Source organism: Lutra lutra, chromosome 1, assembly GCF_902655055.1.
Source record: "Lutra lutra chromosome 1, mLutLut1.2, whole genome shotgun sequence".
NCBI classification, from domain to species: domain Eukaryota; kingdom Metazoa; phylum Chordata; class Mammalia; order Carnivora; family Mustelidae; genus Lutra; species Lutra lutra.
In genome coordinates, this window is record NC_062278.1 from 211,980,929 (window position 1) to 212,004,306 (window position 23,378).

Below are 23,378 nucleotides of genomic sequence, written 5' to 3' on the forward strand. Positions count from 1 at the left end.
CACAGAATTCCAAGGACTAACAACCTTGTGAGAACTGAGATGCTTGTCCCTATCACACCCATGGTTATTCTGATCACCCAACTCTTTATTCCATCTTTCAAGCATTCCCTCAAGAGCTTCAGCCTCAAGTAAACCTTTGTTGATGGCTGGAGAATGTCACAAAAACTTCAAGTTTCCTCCTAAATTCATACTCCAACTGATTGCAGAGTAATATAAACCTGAGCTGGCTATACAATCACCAGGAAAAGACCACATCTCCAAGGCCCCTTTGCAGCTAAGTGTGGCCATATGAGTAAGTCGTGGCCACTTTGAATGAACAGAATTTGTATCGACAACTTTCAGGTCATGACCTTATAGGGGATAAGCATGCCCTTTCCTTCTTCTTCTTTTTCCTCCCCCTCCCCACTCCCTCCCCCTCCTTCTCCTTCTTTTCCTGCCAGCCACAGGTGTGGGGAGGGGCAAAGGGTGGAACACAAGGTGAAAGCTAGAGCAAGATAATCATGAAGCTTCCATCCTTACTCCGGTCTTGGACTGTCTACCTGGAATTTTACTTTGCTACTCCATTTTACTGGGCTTATGTGGTTTAAAAATCACATCTCTATCATAACAAACACAGGAGACTGCAAATTTGGTACCAGAACTGCAAATACATGACATTGGCTTAGTGTAGTGATTTTCAATCAGGGGCAACTCTGCAATTCTACTCCTTCCCCCCAAGACATTTGGCAAAGTCTGGAAACATTTTAGGTTGTCTTGAGTTAGAGGGAGATGTTACTGGCATCTAGGATGGTGCTACATATCCTATAATACACAGGGCAGCCCCATAATGCACAGAATGATCTGGACCCAAATGTCAACAGTGCCACAAATGAGAAAATCTGGCTTAGCAAGAAGTGGTGAGGACACATGGGTACGTGCTGGAAAGCTGGTAACTCATGTTTTGCTATGATTAAACTTGATAAGGCTGTTAATTACAATGGGGGCAGAGCCTGTAGCTCTAGAGGAAATGGTTAAAATAATTCAGAGTGTTGGAATGTGTTGACTGCTTCTTGCTGTTGTCAGCACAGTCCTATTAAAATAAAAAAAAAAAAGCAGACATGAACAGACACTTCCCCAAAGAAGACATGCAAATGGCTAAGAGACATGTGAAAAAATGATCATCATCACTAGCCATCAGGGAGATTCAAATCAAAACCACATTGAGATACCACCATATACCTTATACAGTTAGAATGGCCAAAATTAACAAGACAATAAACTACGTGTGTTGGAGGGGATATGGAGAAAGGGGAACCTTCTTACACTGTTGGTGGGAATGCAAGTTGGTGCAGCCTCTTTGGAAAACAGTGTGGAGATTCCTCAAGAAATTAAAAAGAGAGCTTCCCTATGACCCTGCCATTGCACTACTGGGTATTTACCCCAAAGATATGGATGTAGTGAAAAGAAGGGCCATCTGTACCCCAATGTTTATAGCAGCAATGGCTACGGTCGCCAAACTGTGGAAAGAACCAAGATGCCCTTCAATGGACAAATGGATAAGGAAGATGTGGTCCATATACACTATGGAGTATTATGCCTCCATCAGAAAGGATGAATCCCCAACTTTTGTAGCAACATGGACAGGACTGGAAGAGATTCTGTTGAGTGAAATAAGTCAAGCAGAGAGAGTCAATTATCATATGGTTTCAATTATTTGTTTGGAGCATAACAAATAGCATGGAGGACAAGGGGAGTTAGGAGAAGGGAGTTGGGGGAAATTGGAAGGGGAGGTGAACCATGAGAGACTATGGACTCTGAAAAACAATCTGAGGGTTTTGAAGGGGTGGGGGGTGGGAGGTTGGGGGAACCAGGTGGTGGGTATTGGAAAGGGCATGGATTGCATGGAGCACTGGGTGTGGTGCAAAAACAATGAATACTGTTATGCTGAAAATAAATTAAAAAAATAAAAAAAAAATAGAGGTTCCTGATGACCCTGTAATTGCACTGCTGGGTATTTACCACAAAGATACAGATGTAGTGAAAAGAAGGGCCGTCTGTACCCCAGTGTTCATAGCAGCAATAGCCACAGTCAACAAACTGTGGAAAGAACCAAGATGCCCTTCAACGGACAAATGGATAAAGAAAATATGGTCCATATATACTATGGAGTATTGTGCCTCAATCAGAAAGGATGAATACCCAACTTTTTTGATCAACTTGGATGGGACTGGAAGAGATTATGCTAAGTGAAATAAGTCAAGCAGAGAGAGTCAATTATCATATGGTTTCGCTTATTTGTGGAGCATAAGGAATAACACGGAGGATATGGGGAGATGGAAAGAAGTGAGTTGGGGGAAATTGGAGGGGGAGACGAACCATGAGAGACTGTGGACTCTGAGAAACAAACTGAGGGTTTTGGAGGGGAAGGGGTTTGGGTGAGCCTGGTGGTGGGTATTATGGAGGGCACGTATTGCACGGAGCACTGTGTATGGTGCATAAACAGTGAATTCTGGAACACTGAAAAGAAATTTAAAAAATAATAAAAAAACCCCATAGGAACAAAGAGGGAAATAGAGAGGCAAACCAATAAACAGACCCTTAACTCTAAAGAACAACCTGATGGTCATCAGAGGGCAGGGTGTGGGATGGTCTAAATAGGGGATGGGGTTTAAGGAGTACACCTGTAATGAACCCCAAGTGTTGCATGCAAATGTTGAATCACTACATTGTATACCTGAAACTACTATTATGCTGTACATTAACTAACTGGAATTAAAATAAAATCTTAAAAAAGAAAGCAGACTCAGAATGGTCAGTCAATATGCAAGCAAAAAGAGGAGAAAACATGCTGAGTGAAAGAGGCTAGACATAGTGGGTCTCATACTGTATAATTTCTTTTACATGAAATGTCCAGAATAGACAAATCCATACAGACAGAAAGTAGGTTACCGGTTGCCAGGGGCTGGAGGAGGGGGATGGGGAGTGACTGCTTAATGGGTATAGGTTTCATTTTGGGGTGATAAAATGTTTTGGAGCTAGGTGGTGGTGGTTGTTGCCAACATCAGGGATGTAAGAGAGAAAGCTCTGCTGAAGGAGAGTTTGATGAGAGAGAGAGAAAGAGAGAGAGAGAAAGAGAAAGAGAGAAAGAGGGAGAGGCCATCTAGAATTGTTAGGCATATTAAGTATATGTGGATGAACTTGTTGGCTATAGTTATTTATCATAGATGGAACCAACCAGAAATCAATAGACTGAAAGTCTACTAACTTTTTGAAAAAAGCCCATTATTGAAAAAATTACAAGTATGGTTTCTGTCAAAAAGCCTATGATTGTTCAAACCCCCAAAACATCTCTGGCTCTAAATTGATACTGGCGGGAAGTAAACTTTGAGATCTGCACCCTCCTTCCTCAAAGTTCCATGTCTTATGACCACCTAAAATGTATTTTTGGAGAAAAATGAACAAGAAAGACCCTGAGGCAAAACAAGAGGCCAAACAAGAAATCATGGCAGACAGTGGACAAAGAAATTTCTCCAAAAGAAAAGAGCGAAGTGGGAAAGCAGAATTTTCAATCTATCCTTAGCTTATCTAAATTTCCATCATGGCTACATTATGCACAACATTCCATAGTCAGAAAAATGCCTTGTGTCCTGAGAAAACCACCCCAAAAGTACACCTTGTCTTTCCCTAAACTGTTCCATAGTTTTGCTTAAAAATCCTCAAATGGATTAAATATTGGGCCCTGTGGTACACAGCTTCTGACATGTTGGCAAGAGTCTCCACTTCCTGATATTCATTTCCTTGCGTCGCCTGCTCACCTTCAGTGTGGGCTGGACCTAACGACTTGTTTTAATGAATAGAATATGGTGACAGTGATCAGGTGTCACTTCTGAGATCAGGTTACAAAAAGACTGACTTTTGCTGTCTCTGACTTGTTTCATTTGCCTTCTTTTTCACACTCCGATGATGTGAGTTGCCATGTTGGAAAGGCCCATATGGCCAACAACCTGTGAGGAACTGAATCTTGCCATAACCTGATGAGTAAGCCTGGAAGCAGAGCCTCCTCCAGAAGAGTTTTAGGAGACCAGAGCCCCAGCTACATCGTGCCTTCAACTATGTGAGAGACCCTATGACAAAAGACAGGGATAATGTTATTTCAAGCCACTGAGTTTTGGGGTAATTCGTTACATAACAACAGATAACTAATACAACCCTATGTTGCTGACTCCTTAAAAGAAGACTGTGTGCTGTTGAAATTTTTGCATCACTGACCCCACAATGACCCCTACACTGAAGAACCATTATTTCCCTCCACCAATTAGAATACTGAACAAAATAAGCATACCTCTGTGGGATTAGTTTTTAAATATATATCAAATATTGGTTCTGAGAGTTGGTTCTTTGCAAGTGAGACTCTCTTGTAAGTTAAAAAAATTCTCAGCTCTCAAATTTATTCCTGAGTTTTTCTTTTTCACCATTAAAAATTGAAATAAAATAGACATATAACTTGTGTAAGCTTAAGGGGTACAACATATTGATTTGATATATTTATGTTGCAACATGATTGGCTAATCACCAACACATCACAAAGTTATCATTTCTTCTAGTGGTGAGAATGGTGAAGATTTATTCTCTCAGCAAGTTTGATGTTTATAATATAGTTTTGTTTTGTGTCATTACTGTACTGTGTATTAGATCTCCAAGCCTGATTTATCTAAAAGTTGTAAGTATGCGCCCTTAAGCAACATCCCAAATTCTTCTTGAATGAAAGGAGCTTGCTCTATTCCCAGAGAAAGAGTTCTTTAATATTCTGTACAGAAGAACTTGTCATTTGCTACCGACCATGGGCTGCTGCTCTATTTCATAATGGGGGTTTTAATTCCCCACTCTCTTGTTTGAATTCCATCACTGTTTATTTGATGTGTATGGGGCAGATAATTTACTGTTTGGTTTGCTGACCACAAGACCATGAACCACTACATATGGACCGAATGGAGAAAACTGTGGATCATCCAGAGGTCCTGGAGTTTGAGGTAGAAGTATTTATGATGAGACTTTGGGGTGTCACCCTCCATGGAAAGAAGGATGGATTGAAATAACCACTCTCAACATCTTGTATTTCCTCCCACAATTTGCTTAAGAGTATTTAACTTCACAAACTCATAGAAGCAGAGAGTAGAATGGTAGTTGCCAGAGACTGGAAGGAGGGGGACATGGACGAGATGTTGATCAAAGGATGCAAGCTTTTAGTTATGCAAGGTGAGTAAATTCTGGATATCTAATGCACAGCGTGGCAACTATAGTTATCAACATTGTATTGTATACTGGAAATTTTCAAAGAGGGTATATCTTTTTTTAAATTTTTATTTTTATTTTTTTATTTTATTTTATTTTTTATTTTTAATTTTTATTTATTTATTTATTATTTTTTATATTTTTTATTTTTTTAATCAAAGAGGGTATATCTTAAGTGTTCTCACCACATACAAAAAAGAAAAAGAAGAAAATTGGTAACTAAGTGTGGGGTGATGGATATGTTAGATTGATTGTGATGATCATTTCACCATGTATGCGTGTATCAAACATTAAATAGTACTTGTTGAGCATATGCAATTTTTATTTGTTGATCATACTTCAATAAAGCTTTTGAAAGTTTTTTTTGACTTTGAAGATGATTCTGAGAAGCACTTAGTTTAGTCCAATCCTTGACACAATTGACTATTTTCAGCCGAGTAATTGTTATAGCGGAGGCTGCCCTGGGCACTGCAGGACACTTAGCAGCACCGCCTAGCCCTTATCCTTAGTTGTGACAACCCAAAATGCCTCCAGAGTTCGCCAAATATCTCCTGGCCGGGGGGCAGAATGGCTTCTGGTTGAGAAACTCTTTTCATCAAAACTCTTTTGGCTGAAAACTACTGTTTCAGTTCCTTTTCTTTCTTTCTTTTTTTTTTTTTTTTTTTAAAGGGATGATGTATTTCATTCCCATTTTATTTTATTTTACAATTTTATTTTTTTTTGTTTCAAGTTTAATTTAAATTTTAGTTAACATATAGTGTAATATTGGTTTCAGGAGGAGAATTTAGTGATTTGTCATTTACATACAACACCCAGTTCTCATCATAACAAGGGCACTCCTTAATACCATGGGAAGATGACACCCACCTTCTGGTGTCACTGAGGGGCTTAGAAGATGCCTGTGTTGTGACCTGAGGCAGCAGTTGAAATCTTAGTTCAGAGAACCTCAGATCTGAAATCTCAGAGGCAATGGAGGGGATTATGCAATCACTGTTGGGGAATACTGGGTGAGAAGAGGTGACAAGCTGGGGCTGTGTCATCAAGGATGAGGGCGGCAGATTGCAATCAAGGGTGTAAGGCATTGTGTGCAAAAGGAGTACTTGCATTCCTATGCAAAGTTTTGGGACTTGATGGATGGACAATGATGCAGGGAAAGGGACAAATTCCACTCTCAGGAAGGATCTGCAAGAGGCTCAAAAGTCAACAGGGTGGTGGCAGCTCTGTGACCCAAAGGATGTATGGACTGCACCCTGGGATGCCCTTTCTCTTCGGCTCCAACCAATAAGGAAAGGGCGCCTGGGTGGCTCAGTCATTAGGTCTGCCTCTGGCTCTGGTCATGATCCCAGGGTCCTGGGATCTAGCCTCGCATTGGGCTCCCTGCTTGGTGGGAAGCCTGCTTCTCCCTCCGCCTGCATCTCCCCCTGCTTGGTTTCCTGCTCTCACTGCCTCTCTCTGTCAAATAAATAAAATCTTAAAAAAAAAAAATAGGGAACACTGGCCAATGGGGAGAGGTGGTGGGCAGGGACATTTATTCCCCAGCATCCACATGGCAGCACTGCAAGCCTGGCTGCTTTTGACTGCCTTGTTTCTTCAGATTTAGGGGTGGCAAAGGTGGCTCTCCACAATTACCAACACCTTGGTACTGTGCTATCCATTGAGGTCTTTCTCTATCCTGCCTACGCCTTTGCAAATACACTTCTCATTGTGGTAGTTGTATTCTATAACTGGGTGTGTGTGCGCGCGTGCGTGTGTAATGTTAAGAACGACAGCCAGTGGGTGGGGAACCTGCATTCATCTAAGAGGGGAGTTCAGATTTTGCTGGGAGTGCAGGCTTTAGATGCAGGGATTAAAATTTTAGTTCTTCTGTTTAGTAGCTGTGTAACATTGGGCAGTCACCATTCTACAAGTCTTACACGGTATCCTTATGACAAGACTTTGAGGTGGATGCTGTTATTCTTTCCATTTTACCGGTGAAGACACTGAGGCCAGAGAGGGAGAGTGACTTGCCCAAGGCTACACAGTTGAAATTGGGAGCTGGGATTTGAACCCCAGAAATCTGGCGCCCAGATCCAGCCTGTTAACTCCTAGGATACGCTGCCCATAATGTGTTGGAGGGTAAGTGATTGATGTACAGTAGGTGCCTAATAAATGGTAATTATTGTCATTTTTATTATAATTCTGCTAGAGGATGTTTTGAGGGAGGGTAGGTCTGGCAAGGGGGAGGGCCATTGAGCTGTAAGTCTCAGCTCCTCAGGTCCAGCCAGAACTGGGCTGGAAGACTGCGGCAGGGGGCGAGTCTGTCACTTGGAGGCAGCGTCTGGCTCGGCGTGGGGCGGCGGCGTGCGCGGGTCCCAGTCGTTGACCAGGCGCTGCGCCTGCTCGTAGCACATGTGCGGGTGCCGCTGGCGGAGGCGCAAGCGCACTACATTGTAGTCCACTTCATACCCGATCTTCTTGCATTTGAGGCTCCCGGTGAGGTTCTTGTGCGTGGCGAGCAGCTCCTTCAGGTTTTTTTCCACGTGCGAGATGTGGCGCTGCAGCTTGTCAGTGCCCTGGGGAGGGGGCGGGACTGTGCTGCGTGCCAGGCAAACCGGACCGAAAAAGGGCCGCGCGGCACTGTCGCGGGTGGGCTAACACGCCTGGGCCAGATGTGCGTGTGAAAGGAGCACACCTTTAAGAAGGGGCGGGCCTCAGAAGGGGAGGAGCACACCTGGGCCACGTGTTCTTGCGGAAGGTCCCCGCCTGGGAAGGAGCACCGGAGGAGAGGCGGGCAGAGACTGGGGGCAACACGCTTGTGCCAGAAGCCCTTGAAAGAACCTGCGACCGGGCGGGCCTGTGGGGGCGGCGGGGTACGCACCTGCACAGTGAGGGGAGGGGCGGACCTGGGATGTGGGAGAGCATCTGGGCAAGGAGTGCATGAAGGAGCTAGGCTGAAAGAGGGCTGTTTCATGAGGGGGGTGAGGCGGGGAGAGGTTGAGAGGAATTTTTTGAGACAGGTGTGGATACCAGAGGGCCTCCTTCTCATGGGAATTGAAGGACTGGCAGACCTGGGTCAGATGTGCTTGAGGAAGGGGTGTCACCGGGATGGGGCTGAGCCTAGAGAGGCCGGGAAGGCGAGGAAGGGGCCACTGAGAGGGTACCTGGGCGAGGCGCGAGGCTTCGGGGAGTTGGGTGCCCACGTGTCTCTGGTACACTCGAACCAGAGGTCTATCCAGTTTCTCTCGAGTCTCCAGGTGACGTTTTGACACAGGACCCTGGCGGAGTGTGGGGAGGAGGAGCAGTGAGGCCCAGGCTAGGCGAGCAACCCCGGCCCCACCCCCTCACACTCTTGCGCCCCAGCACACCTTGATTAGGCCACGAGTGATGTACATTTCCTGGCTGAATTTCGTGCACCGATGGATAGTTCCCCTCATTAGTCCTAAGGTCATATTCATTCTTTCCTGGGTGGGTGGGAGCACAGAGGGGTCACACTGGCTTCCGGACTCCTCTGCTCCTGCGTCCCTCTCTCTGTAATCAGCTCTAGTCCACCCTAGTCTCCTGCCACAAACTACCACACATTGCTCCTACCTTCAGTTCCAAGGTCTCACGCATCTTCTGTGCCAGAGAGGCGCACACGCGATTGCTTATCTCTTGTTGTTGTTCCTGGACATCCTCCTCGTTCTTTGTCATTTCTAGCAAGGTGTCCTTGGACTCCATCAACAGTCGCTTGGCTTCATCCAGTGCCGTGGCGCACTCTGCGGGCAGGGTGGGGTCATGCGTGGAGAACCAAGGCCTCCTTTTCCCTATCCTGGTTGTCTGAGTCCCCCTTTCTATGCTCAGGTTGTGTTGGGCCCTGGGTGAGGGGATTTACTGAAGGAATTGTAGCAAGTCCAGGGGAGGGGCTGTTTGTGGAGTTGGCATAAGTAGTGTCCCAGATTGACTGAAGGAGTGCTCGCCCGCAGGTGTGTGGGAAGCAGGAGTGTGCAAAGGCAAGAGCTAATCAAGAACGTGGCCTCAGTGGATACGGGTTCTCAGTCTTCTCACTTGGTCAGGACGAGGAGGATTCCCCAGAGAAGGCAGTGGCTGAGAAGCAGAGGCCTAGTGGGCACCCAAGGGTACCTACAACAGTGGACTCATTTCTGTGGGGGCTTACCTGGGGTATAGGTGCCCACAGGGTCTGGGGGAGGTGTTTTCTGGCCCTGAGGGCGCACGGAAGGGATGTGGGAGAGGTTCACCCAGGAGTGACGGCCAGCCTGCTCCAGAACTTTATCCAGTGGCTGATTCATTAGGTCCACAGCTTGGAGCCTCTCCTTGCAGCAGAAGGCCAGAGTGTCACGGCAGGATGCCAGGGCCTGGGGGCAAGGAAGCAGAGAGGGGCAGAGAAAAAGGCAGAGTGTGAGTGGGGAGGTTGCCAGAGGTGGCTGGAAGAAATTTCTCTGCTGGGGCTGCAAAACGTTTCCAGCTCCAAACTGCCCCTCTCCAGGTATTGTTGCTGGGAGAAAGAATTGACTTCCAGGTGGAAGCTCAGACACTCCACAAACCCCTCCTTCTGTCCAGAAGCCTTCAGTGATCCCTGGGTGGAAAGGGGAGGAGCTGAAGGGACCAGTGGCAGCTTCCCTGTCCTGGGTGTCATTTTCTTTTGGGTTCTGTGCCTGGCTTTGCTCTGGCACTGCGAAAACCACCCCCCCTTCAGTTGTTCCACCTGTAAAGAGGAGAGGTGGCACTGGCTGAACCTACATGAATAGTTTTCCTGTATCAGTCCTTTGCTCCTCAGCTGCCTTCAAGGCGGATCCCCTCCCCTAGCCTCAGGGTCTCTTCTCTGCTCTTATTAGCATTGGGAACCCTCAGCTGTCTTCAGAGTATCTCCCTCACCAACACCTATCTCTTCTGAACTCCTACTCCCATCCAAACCACACTTCTGCCATTATAAAATGAAGCATATTGCATTTTTTGATACTTGCTGTTATTTGAAAGTTATATTAAAACAAGTCTTTTGTATATAGATCCATATATACCCATATATTTATCCATATAAATCATATATATATCTCCACACATTAAAACAAGTCTTTTGTGGCCATCTGTACCCCAATGTTTATATCAACAATGGCCACGGTCACCTGGAAAACTGTGGAAAGAACCAAGATGCCCTTCAACAGACGAATGGATAAGGAAGATGTGGTCCATATACACTATGGAGTATTATGCCTCCATCAGAAAGGATGAATACCCAACTTTTTTTTTTTTTTTAAGATTTTATTTATTTATTCGACAGACAGAGATCACAAGCAGGCAGAGAGGCAGGCAGAGAGAGAGAGAGAGGAGGAAGCAGGCTCCCCACTGAGCAGAGAGCCTGATGCGGGGCTTGATCCCAGGACCCTGAGATCATGACCTGAGCCGAAGGCAGAGGCAGAGGCTTTAACCCACTGAGCCACCCAGGCGCCCCAAATACCCAACTTTTGTAGGAACATGGATGGGACTGGAAGAGATTATGCTGAGTGAAATAAGTCAAGCAGAGAGAGTCAATTATCATATGGTTTCACTTATTTGTGGAGCATAACAAATAGCATGGAGGACAAGGGGAGATGGAGAGGAGAAGAGAGTTGAAGGAAATTGGAAGGGGAGGTGAACCATGAGAGACTATGGACTCTGAAAAACAATCTGAGGGTTTTGAAGGGGCGGGGGGTGGGAGGTTGGGGGAACCAGGTGGTGGGTATTAGAAAGGGCACGGATTGCATGGAGCACTGGGTGCAGTGCAAAAACAATGAATACTGTTACGCTGAAAAGAAATAAAAAATTAAAAAAAAAGGAGAGAAATAAAAAAACCCACAAGTCTTTTGTGTGTATATATCCATATATAAATGTATATATATTTATTATGTACTTATATGTGGATATATATTATATATTTATATATTGTGTATTTATATATTATATATTTATTATGTATTTATAATATGTATTTGTAATACATTATGTATTCATAGTACATTATGTATTTATATAATTATTATGTATTTATTGTGTATTTGTAACACATAATACATAATACATAAAATATATATATTCATATATTATCCACATATAAATATATATATCCATATATAAATACCACCCTCATCAAAATATAGAATATTTCCATCACCCCCAAAATATCCCTGGTGTCCCTTCCCTCCTCCCTTAGTAAAGCTGCCTTGCTGATTTGTTTGCCTGTTCTTTAAGGTGTCCATAAACTACAGACTGGCTGCCTCTTTTTGTAACTAAAACTTTAATAGAATACAGCCATGCTCATTCTCGTGCATATTTTCTCTGGCTTTTTTTGCTACACTGGCCTAATTGAGCAGTTGTAACAGAGACTGCATTTTGCGCGAAACCTAAAATATGTACTATTCAGCTCTTCAAGAAAATGCTTTTGAAATCTAGAACTTCGTAAAAATGGAACCACACAGTGTGTATCCTATGTCTAGCTTCTTCTGTTGAATATAATCTCTTTGGGGTTCATCCATTTGAGTAAAAAATAGATTTAAAAGATCATTCATTTATTCAAATATTCATCAAGTTCCTCCTGTGTGCTGGGCAATGTAGCAAGGTGTGGGGAATGCAGTGGAAAAAACTGATCCAGTTCCTGCCCCAAAGAAGTGATGGGGTCAACATGTGTAGATAAGATGTGCTAATGAGAGGGTCAAAGAAATGGAGATTATCTGGAGGGGTGCATGGGATCCAGAGGTTTTGTGTGTGTGTGTGTGTGTGTGTGTGTGTGTGTGTGTGTGTGTGTGATTAAATAGACAACAAAATTTGCCATTTTAACCATTAAGTGTAGAGTTCAGTGTAGAGTTAGTTCAGTGTAGAGTTCACTGCCACTATCCATTTCCAGAAATTCTTTTTCATCATCCCAAACAGATCTGTACCCATTAGAGAATAATTCCCCTTTTGTTCACTGTTGAGAATAATCCAATAAAGATGGAAGTATTGGTGTTGCAGGAGAATGGGGAGAAAGCGGAGGCAGAGGTAGATGGAATTATATCATTGGCAGGGAATAATGAGAGAGATTCTCTTTAGTGGCTTCTATGCATTGGGGTCATTCACTGAGAATAAGGAAAGCAGAGAGCTGGAGAGAGGTTTGAAGCAAGAGAAAATATGAAATAACTTCCCCAGTGGGACAAGAAACCTTCTAGACACACATGGTGAGACCCCTGGGAAATTTCTGAATGCCAATTTGCATTCATGATCTGACGTTGAAACAGGTCTGTTTGGTTGTAAGAATTTTTCTCCAGAAATATGTACATCAGGCCTCTCCAGTGGCCCTTCTCAGTTTCCATCTATGTCTGTCAGTTTCCATCTATGTCTGTTTTTTCCCCAACTCTCCATTCCCATTTCTCTCTTGCAAACCCTTCCCTACAGGGCCCACCCTCAGGGTCTTCTCCCTTGTCAGTTTTGGACTTTCTTGAAGGATTTTTCAGGACTCACCAGATTTAAAGGAATATGACAGTGGCCTGGGGAATTGGTGGGGTGAGCACCAGAAGGGTTCAGCACCACGGACAGTGGTGCACCAGCTTCTTAATTTCCTCCCCCAACCTCACCCACTACCCTGATCTGTCTCTTATTTGAATGTCCTTATAATGTGAACTCTGTGAGGGCAAGGCCAGCTCTGTCTTTGTCCCCAATGCCAAGCATGGAGCCCAGACACCAGGATTTTGGATTAATATTTGTCAAATAGTTGAGTCAAAAGCACACACATATTACCAGCTAACTTAAACCAGTTCCAAAGACTCCATCAAACTTGGCTGCCCTCTCCTCTCTATTAGTGCCCTTATAAAGAAGTCCTTATTGCAAGAATGAAGAATGTAGTGACAGACCATCTCTGGCTGGAGCCAACAAAGACTGAACACATATTACAGTGTAAAGAGCTAGGCTCAAGACCTGACCTGAATCATAAGGAAGTTTTCCCACTTCCTGGTATATATCCAAAGAAGATCAGGGTCTCAAAGAGATAGCTGTACTCGATGTTCATTTCAGCATTATCCACAATATCTAAGATGTGGAAACAATCTAAGTGTCTCTTGACAGACGAGTGGATAAAGAAAATGTGAAATATAATATTATAATATTAGTGTATTAATCAAAACATTGATATCTTAATATATTATAAAATAATGATATAAAATGATATAGTAATATAATATGTAATATTTTATATAATATATTGTATTATATATCATATATAGAAATTATATTATATGTAATATGATATAATATACAATAATTGTATAATAATTATATAATGACATTACATAATATAATTATATTTTATATAATGTGGAAGCCATGTAAAATTTATAATAATAAATTATATAATTATAGTATATTATATAAGATATAATATATAAAAATATAAGATAATTATAATTAATATGTATTAAAGATAACATATATATTATATATTATATATGTTATATATTATGTATTATATTGCAGTATACAGTATACTATATATTAGTATATATAGAATACCTTATATAGGATATGTTATAATATATAGTACAAAGCCTATACTATATTGTTATAGAATATATTAATATGTAATATAATATATAACACAACATAAGTTATATAATAGATAATAACTAATTTATATGTTACAATATTATTATATAATTATATTTGTATTATTATATAATTATATATGTATTATGTTAATATAGAATAACAGTATATGATATAGAATATGTAATGTAATATGTATATAATAAAATATATACAATGGAATATTATTCAGCCTTAAAAAAGGACAGCTTGCCATTTGTGACAACATAGATGAGTCTGGAGGTTCATTATTAGGCTAAGTGAAATAAGTCAAATGCAGAAGGATCTCGATTATAGTTGACTTATATCTAAAAGTCAAATTCATAGTGCCAGAGCATAGAATGGTGGTTGCTAGGGCCTGGGGCAGGGTAGGGAGAAATGGGGAGATGCTGGTCAAGGGCACAAAGTTTTAGCTCTGCAAGAAGATTAAGTTCTGGAGATCTAATATAGAACAATGTGACTATAGACAACAACACTATTTTATAATTGAAATTTGCTAAGAGTTTGGATCTTAGTGTTCTCACCACACAAACATAAAGGTAACTATGTGATGTGATGAATATGTTAATTACCTTGATTATGGTGATTATTTCACAATGCATACATTTATCAAATCATCAAGTTGTATTAAATATATCCAATTTTAAATGGTCAGTTATACTTTGGTAAAGATGGAAAACAAAAAGATGCCTGAGCTGAAGCTACTGTCCTGCTGTTGGCCAGCCCTATGCCTTGGGTGAGTCCATCTCTCTCTGAGCCTCGCTTTCCCTATCTCTAATGAGGGGATCATAATTCATATTTCACAGGAGAGTTTTAAGAAGTTAACTCGGTGACTGCACAGGGCACTACACAGAAGGGTATTCATTGTTATCTTGGGGCCCAACTCATCTCTCAGAGCCTCAGTTTTCCCATTGCACTAAGTGGAAATACAATGAGTGTCAGGCCTTGGGTTGAGGGTTTGCTGTGGCTACAGTCCCCAAGGTGAGAGCAGTTCACCCATTCGGATCCAACTCCAGCCCTCCCAACTTGGCCCTAGGTATTCTCAACCTTGAGCAGGGTCTCTGATTTTTCCATATCTTTTTCCATCTTCCTCTTCATGCTCTTTAGCTCCTCCTTCTCCCAGTTAAGCATACTGTCAGCTTTGTCAGGGACCTAGAAAACAAGGAGAGAATCTCTCACATCTTCCAGAGGGGGCTGGAGGGAGATTTCTCCTTTGAGGGTAGTAGAGGGTTTGCTAACTCCATAAACTTCAAGTTTGGAGAATGGAATTGGGGGTGCTCTCACTCTTTGGGGACCTCACTCTGAGAAGGCTTTATTCTTTCAAGGGGGCTCTCACTTGGGGGGGGGTCTTTAGAGAGCAGGGCTGGGAGCTTCTCCCTTTTATGGATAGGAGTCCAGTGAGATGGGATGAAGGTGATTTGGGGAGAGGTTGTTCTCATTCTCTGGTGTTGGGGGTCCCCCTTCCTTGGTGATGGTCTTATCCTCTCTCCCTGACCGGAAGTAGAGGGGACTCATCATAGGAGTGATGAGGAGTTGCTTTTTTGGGTTCTTAGTATCTGGATTTGGGGGCTGGGGGTAGGAATCTCACCTGGTGTGTGGGGTTTTCATGTCACCTAAGGGAGGTTGGAATGTTCCCCACTTTTGAGATGATGGTCTTCAGTTTCACTTTAGAGGGAGGATTTCATCAGGACTGAGACTAGGGCTCTCACTCTTTTCTCTGGCTAGGGACTTAGTAGTTCTCAGGTGCAGGGGCTTGGAGTCCAAGGGTTTCAACCGGTAGGCAGGACCTGGTCTCTTCTCCCCAGACAAGGCCTGAGGAGGGTTTCTCACATTCTGACGCTTTCGGGGAGGACTTGGGATTTAAAAAATCATTTTGAGGAGGGATGCCTGGGTGGCTCAGTCCATTAAGTGCCAGACTCTTGATTTCAGCTCAGGTTGTGATCTCAAGATCTTGAGATTGACCCCCACATTGGGCTCCATGCTCTGTGCAGAGTCTGCTTGTCCCTGCCTGTCCCTCTGCTTGCTCTCTCTTTCTCAAATAAACAAAAATCTTAAAAAACAAAACAGAACAAAACACCATTTTGAGCAGAGTTTCATGGGTTAGGACGAGGACATCACCCACTCTCCTCAGTGTGGGACTTTGGGTGTGTTTTCACTGGAATTGGGACATTGAGGGTCTTGAGCTCATGGGAGGGTCTCACTTTCTGGGCCTGGGGCTGGGTGGGTGATTTCTTTTTTTTTTTTCCTTTTTTTTTTTTTAAAGATTTTATTTATTTATTTGACAGAGAGAGATCACAAGTAGATGGAGAGGCAGGCAGAGAGAGAGAGAGAGAGAGGGAAGCAGGCTCCCCGCTGAGCAGAGAGCCCGATGCGGGCCTCGATCCCAGGACCCTGAGATCATGACCTGAGCCGAAGGCAGCGGCTTAACCCACTGAGCCACCCAGGCGCCCTGGGTGGGTGATTTCATACCTGGCCTGGGGGCTGTGGTTGCTGTTTGGGAAGAATTTCATCTAGTCTGATTCAGAGTCCCACCTTCTCTCCTGGGCTGGGAGACTGGAATAGACACTCTCTTTGGGGGAAGGGGAGTGAGGATCTCATCCCCTCGGGAGGTCACCCTCTGGGCTCGGAATCGAGGCACCTCTTCTTGGGAGCCTCCTCATCTTCTTGTGCCCTCACTCTCTGGGAGCTGGGGCCTGGGGTGCAGGTGGGCGTTCTCTCTACGGGGAGGGGTTTTCCCCAGGCCAAGCATCTGGGAGCTGAAGCCTCGGGCTCTGAGAGGGCAGGGGAGATGTTCCCACCTTCTCAGACTTGGGCCGGTAGCCCCGAAGCTTGCCGCTCTGCTGGTTAATGAGCAGGCCTTTGCGCACTTCGCTGAGCCTGCGGTCCGTAGCCTCCCGCTGCCGAAGCAGCAGCCGCAGCTGCCCATTGATCTGGTGCTGCGCACGGCACAGGCGGGCAGCCGTGAGGCGCGCCCCGCGCGCGTGCGCGTGCACCACCTCCGCAGTCTGCAGGGCCCGCGCATCGCGGTGCATGGGCAGCGGTAGGCGGGCGTGCCAGGCGGGGGGCTTCATCTTGCCCTTCCACAGCGTGACGCCCTCGCCCGGCGGCGGCTTCTCTAAGGTGCCGCCACCCTTGAGCATCTCCACGCGGAAGCGCCAGGGCAGGATGTAGGCAGCGCGGCAGAGGTGGCGCGCCACGTGCGGATCCCTCACGCTGTCCTTGGGTTGCCACATGGTCACTGCCTCCTGCCCGCAGCGGTCGGTCAGGTGGTGCGCCTTCCGCGTGATGGCTTTGGCTGCCTCCCGCCATGCTGGAGTCCCTACGCGCGTGTCCTGGCTGCGCTCAGCTGGGGGTACCAACACGGGCATTGTACCTGCTTGCTATCTCGGCCTGGCCCGGGTGCCTCCACGGGGAGGGGCAGGGACTCCCAAAGACGCGCCAACTCCTTCCTGGCCTGAATAGCGAGTGAAACGGAGTGCCCATCACCATGACAACGGGGGCAACAGCGCAGAAGCAGTTCCACAGGTGGGGGAGGGGAAAGGCTACAGAGAGGCGTGGACGGAGTCTTTGCTTTGGAACGTGGCCCTGGTGGTTTGGAATCCTGGCTCCTTGAGGAAGCCGACCTCATTTAGCACATCTCTCTCTGTTCCTTCCTATCCCCAGCAACATAGGCCTTCTTCCAGCCCTTGGGGCACACTAAGCGCTTTCCCACCCCAGAGCCTCACACTCATGGTTCCTTTGGGTGGCGTACTCCTTTCCAGGTCCTTTCCAAGGCTGACTCTTCTCCAATCTTCAAAACCCAGCTTAAGTATCACTATGTCAAAAGGCTCTTTCGTTAGTACTATCGTTAAGCCCAACTCTTCTTTCCCATCACTCAGGATTCTTTTTTTCTCTTTCTTTCTTTCTTTCTTTCTTTCTTTCTTTCTTTCTTTCTTTCTTTCTTTCTTTCTTTCTTTCTTTCCTTTCTTTCTTTCTTTCTTTCTTTCTTTCTTTCTTTCTTTTTCTTTTTTCTTTTTTCTTTTTTTTTTTTTTCTGTGCAAGCCACAGAAACAGAAAAGATGGCCTCGCAGTCAGAATCGCAGCCAAAAAATAAAAAGTCATGCTGTGGCTCTTGAGAACATCGTGCTCTCAGCTGTGTTGTCTGTCTTGGAGGCTGCCAGAGCAGGGAGTCACCTGTCTGTGGCATTTGCTTCTTTACTTTTCTGGTCTAAGCTGGCAGCCTCTAACTGATTGAACCTGTATCACATGGCCATGCCCTTGCTGCAAGGGAAGCTGGGAAAGTGAGTCATGTCTGAACTTCCTGTTTCTATGGCAGGAAGGAGAACTTAATGTCCTACTGAGAATCATCTGATGTGGATTTTCTTCAATATAGGAAGCAGGTTAGAGTCTGGGGAAGAAAAAAGAGAGGACAGCTCTCCATCCCTCTCTCATTAGTCTCTACGACATCATTTTGTTTGTTTCTTTCTAGCAGTGGCATTTTTACTTGAGCATTTGGTAGGCACCTCTAACTCAACAGGTCCAAAACCAAACTTTTGCTTAATCTTCCTGATCTTTTCCTCCACTAGTATTGCTTGACCTGACAGTTGACCCATCGTTCACCCCAGTTGCTTATGTAAAAAAGTTAGAAGCTTCCTTAATTTTTCATGTATGTAGCCAACCCATTAACAAGTTCTGCCAGCCCTACTTTAAAAATTTATCCCCAGGATGATCATCCTTTTCTCCATTGCTACCACGAACATTATTTTTTTTCAAAGATTTTATTTATTTATTTCGAGAGACAGAGAAAGAGAGTGTGTGTGAGCGTGGAGACGGGCAGATGGAGAGGGAGAGAGAAAAACTCAAGCAGACTCTGTGCTGAGTGTAGAGCTAGACTTGCAGCTTTATCTCATGACTCTGAGATCATAACATGAGCTGAAATAAATAGTCAGACACTCAACGGGCTGAGCCACCAGGCATCCCAACAATCAATTCTTATTCTTGCTCCCATTCTCATGTCTCATTTACATGATCTCTCTGCCTATACCTGCCCCCCCTTGTCTCCTCCAATTCATTCTCCACACCACAGACAGCACCATATTTTAAACTAGAGCACATCCTTTTCTTACTTAAAACTCTTAAGTGAATGTCACTGTACTTAGAACAAAATCCAAATTCTTTACTCACAAGGCTCTGCATGACCTGACTTTTCTCACTTCCCTGAACTAACTCACCTTCTACCTCCCATCCCCAGGCCCACTCACTGTGCTCTAGCTTCCCTGGGTATCTTTGAATTCCTCTAACACATCACGTTAGTTCCTAGCTAGGGTCTTTGCATATGCTATTATCTTTTGCTCAGATATCTTTCCCTTAAGATTTTTGCCTGGCTCGGTTCTTCGTGTCCCTCAAGGAGGTCTCACCACTTAGACAGGTATTCCTTGTCTACTTACACAAAAGTATCTGTCTTAGTCTTACAGTTCCTTCATACAGTATCTTCATAGCACTCATTACTACCTGAAAGTCTCTTATCCATTTGTATCCTTTTAATTTTTGATCTTCCCCCACCTCCCCTAGAAGGAACCTTGCTCTCAAATGCCTGGCACAGCTCATGGCGGATAGTAGGTTCTCAGTACACATGTGATGAAGGAATGGATGGTAGTCACATGCTGTGATCATTTTATTTGTTTCCTTTTCTTTTTTAAAATTTATTTATTTATTTGAGAGAGGGAGAGAGAGCACACGAGTGGAGGCTGGGACAGAGGGAGAGGGAGAGAGAATTCTCAAGCAGACTCCCTGCTGAGCATGGAGCCTGACACGGGACTGGGTCCCAGGACCCTGAGATCATGACCTGAGCCAAAACCAAGAGTCAGACACTTAACCAACTGTTTTTTTTTTTTTTGTGAGATGAAATACTCATGAACAAAATTAATGATGTTAAAGCACACAATTCGAGACATTTAGGATATTTATGGTGTTGTGTAACCACCAGCTCTATCTAGGTCCACAACATTTTCATCATCCCCATATAAAACCCTATACCCATCAGCAGTCACTTCCTATTCCCACCCCCCCAACTTCCCCACCCTGCTCTAGGCATCCACTAGTCTACTTTCTGTCCCCATGGATTTGCCTGTTCTCATATTTCATTTAAATTAATCATACACTGTGACCCCTTCTGTCTGTCCTCTTTCTCTTAGCATAATGTTTTTGAGGTTTGCCCATGCTGTATCATGTAGAAGTTCTTCATTCCTCCCTCCTTATGACCAGATCCCATTATATTTATATACCACAACTTTGTTTATCCATTGATAGACATTTAATTTTTTTTTAAACTTATCTCCTTGGTTCCTTTTCCCCATCAGACTGTGAGTTTTAAGAGGGTATCATGTTGCCTGTCTTATATGCTACTGTCCATGTGATCCAGCACAGATCGTGGCTCCTAGTAAGTACTCAATAAACATTTATTAAATGAATATATGAGTAAGGGAATGAGTATGTTTTTTCTTGTTCAGTGATTGAGAGGTGCAAGGATGAAGAGGGAATGAATGGCTTTGCAAAACAAGGGATCATTCAGTAATGGGGAGGGGTAAGATGGTCAACTGAAGCCGCTCAGGCCAGCCATGCTGGAGAACTATCAGGTCACCAGGAAGTGATGGAGGCAGGTGACATTTGGTGATGGAGACTTGTTTCCAGGATTTATAAGAATTTATAAGGATTTATAAGAATAGTTGCTGGGACCAGTGGTATCTGGTTCAACAAACAGCTCTTCATTAGAGTCAGGATAGTGCTGTGGTTAAGATTATGGAGCTGGATGGCTTGGATTCACATTATGATTCTGACATAATGTTTGTGTCATCTTGGAAAAGTCAGTGACATCTCTGTGACTCTATTTCCTCATCTGTCAACTAGGATAATAGGATCATGGCATGGATTAAATGTGACAGTATGAGAAAAGAGCTTAACATGATGGCTCACATAGAATAAGCATGATTCAAGAGATTACTTTTCATTTTTAGTAATTGAATGAATAAATGAATGAGCTACTCTAACACCAGGAGAGGCAGAGAGGGTTTCCCAAAGAACCAGGGAGACAGCCCACTTGGGACAGCATTCTGTACTCAACGTTTGCTTTGTCCATTATGTGCTTCTATTTTCCCAAGAGAGGATTGTACTGTGTTGGTTCACTGACTGGTGTACAGAACACTATTCCCACCAAGCTACTAAGGGACACCCGAGGAGGCTTTTTTATGCCAGACCGCATACAAAAGATTTGGGCTCTAACAAGCATCTCTGGTGAAATTCATTAGGGTTCTGAGTAGGGGATGCAGTCTGTTCTGTTCTGGCTTTCTGTTGGCTCAACCCATTCACATCAAAACATACTCCTAATGTATACCACCATTTTTTGAACATTGAAATAAGTGCACACTACTGCTCAGTGCTCAATGAGCAAACATCTCATTTTCATTTTTTGATCCAAGTTTGACTGTATCAACTTCTAAAATTCACCTCTGGTTCCTGGCTCTGATGGCCTATTTTAGATACTTTTCTCTAGTCTCATACATGTATGTGTCTGTTTGAGCAACGAATGAACCATCTTCTGCTCTGCTTTCAAAGCCTGCTGGTCATAGCCTCGATGGGCACCTGTTAAAAAAACTCAATATTTGTGTCCTCCCAAATATTTGTGTATGTTAAATTCTAATGCTTCATGTGATGATATTAGGAGGTGGGGCCTTTGAGAGATCATTAGGTAATGAGGGTGGAACTCTTATAAATGAACGTAGGGCCTTACAAAAGAGACCGGAAGAGAGCTTCCTTGCCCCTTCTTCCATGTGAAGGCACAGGGAGAAGATGGCTGTCTATGAACTAGGAAGTTCTCATGAGATGGTGAATCCACTGACATCTTGATCTTGGATGTCCTAGCCTCCAGAACTGGGAGAAATACATTTCTGTTGTTTATAAGCCACATTGTTTATGGTATTCTGTTATAGCAGCCCAAACACACCAAGACAGCAGGTGCTTGGAAAGAACCACGGCAGTGCTGGGATTAGGCTTCAGTCTTCAAGAGCTTCAACTACGTGTGGCTGAACAGAAATGATGAAATTCAGGGGCATCTGGATGGCTCAGTTGGCTAAGCAACTGCCTTTGGCTCGGGTCACGATCTTGGAGTCCTGGGATCCTCGCGTTGGGCTCCCTGCTCAGCGTGGAAGCTGCTTCTCCCTCTGACTTCTCCCCTCTCCTGCTCTCTCTCATATTCTCTCTCTCTCAAATAAATAAATAAAATCTTTAAAAAAAGGAAATGATGAAATTCAGAATATGCCTCAGAAACATTTATATACACGAGCAGAGGACTAAGAAAGTTTTTCACTATTCTTCAAATACAAGTCACTCTCTTAAGTTAATAAATAATCTTGTTTTTAAGCTACAAAAGTAACAGAATACAAGTTGTGCAAAATGTGTAAAATACAGAAAAAAATAAAATGAGGAGAAAAAGAATCATCTGTAATTTTATCATCCAGAGACATCTATTATGAACATGTTTTGATTTTACTCTATTTCCCTATACTCCTTCCCCCATAACTACAGTTACATTTATACACATCTCCTTCCTCCCAATATACCGAAGTTCAAATATTTCTAACTCAGCCCAATGGGGAATAATATTTGTGAAATTAGCTCTCTGATTTTTATAATGAAGAATGTTTTACAGCAACTCTTTTTGCAGCTGTCTTTGCTGCATTCTTACATCTTGCATTCTAACATCTTGCATTCTACCCAACAAGTACTGTGAAAAGTGGGGAACAGAGTTTTGCCCTTGGATTAAATAGTGTGGAATTGCAGGGTATATGAGGAAGAAGAACCTTCTAAAACTTCTAGCTTTTCTTTCCTTTTTTTTTCCTTTGGTATTACATGGAGATGCCCTTCACTCTGAAATTTTGGTAGGTAATTATCAGAGACCCCTTTTTAGGTTCCCCGATGTCTTCCCTTCTGGGGCACCAAGTTCTACTTTTAGTAGGTGCCCCCCTTTCTCTTGGAGATAATCACATCAATTGGTCTCTCGTTCCAGGGGGATATGACCTAGAATCAATTTTGTCTTTGAGAAATGAGGTCACTCTCCTGGGGGAGGTGTCAGGAGACAGTGGGAAGCCCCAGGCTGGCAGAAGAGGTTCTTCCTCGTTCTTCCCAGTCACCTCCTGCAAAGGTGCTGACCATATTGTTGGTAAGGGATAAGGACTGGTCCCTATGACTTTAGTCCCCATAAGTCCCTTGAAATGGTTCAGATGAAAGGTCGTCTTACAACAAATTCTGTAGTTTCTTTTCTGTCCCATTCAACTTGACCTCTAGGTACCATTTGAAATTATCAACCACCTGGAACTTGACTCTCTTCCCCTATACTCATCACACCTTTCCCCTTTTGCCTCTAGTCTTGGTCCTTCATGGGATGGTTGTCTGCCATCCATCTGTCAAGTGTAGAGTTCTTCAGGTGAGTTAGGCAGCCTTGAAGATGGCTCCCAATGGTCTCTACCTTTTGGTCTTCATGCCTTATGTAATCTCCTCCCTTGGAGTGTGGG

The 23,378-nt window shown here is 43.8% G+C and overlaps 1 protein-coding gene across 1 annotated transcript; it reads right to left on the reverse strand.

Moving 5' to 3' along the window:
* Positions 1 to 7,439: 7,439 nt before the first annotated feature.
* Positions 7,440 to 17,303, reverse strand: CCDC105 (coiled-coil domain containing 105). Its single transcript, XM_047716109.1, has 7 exons — positions 16,632 to 17,303; positions 14,881 to 14,985; positions 9,404 to 9,602; positions 8,839 to 9,005; positions 8,616 to 8,711; positions 8,412 to 8,525; positions 7,440 to 7,823 (listed from the first exon to the last, which is right to left on the reverse strand). The coding sequence occupies exons 1-7, from the start codon at positions 17,199 to 17,201 to the stop codon at positions 7,572 to 7,574; spliced, it is 1,503 nt and encodes a 500-aa protein (XP_047572065.1). The 5' UTR covers positions 17,202 to 17,303; the 3' UTR covers positions 7,440 to 7,571.
* Between the last annotated feature and the right edge of the window lie 6,075 nt (positions 17,304 to 23,378).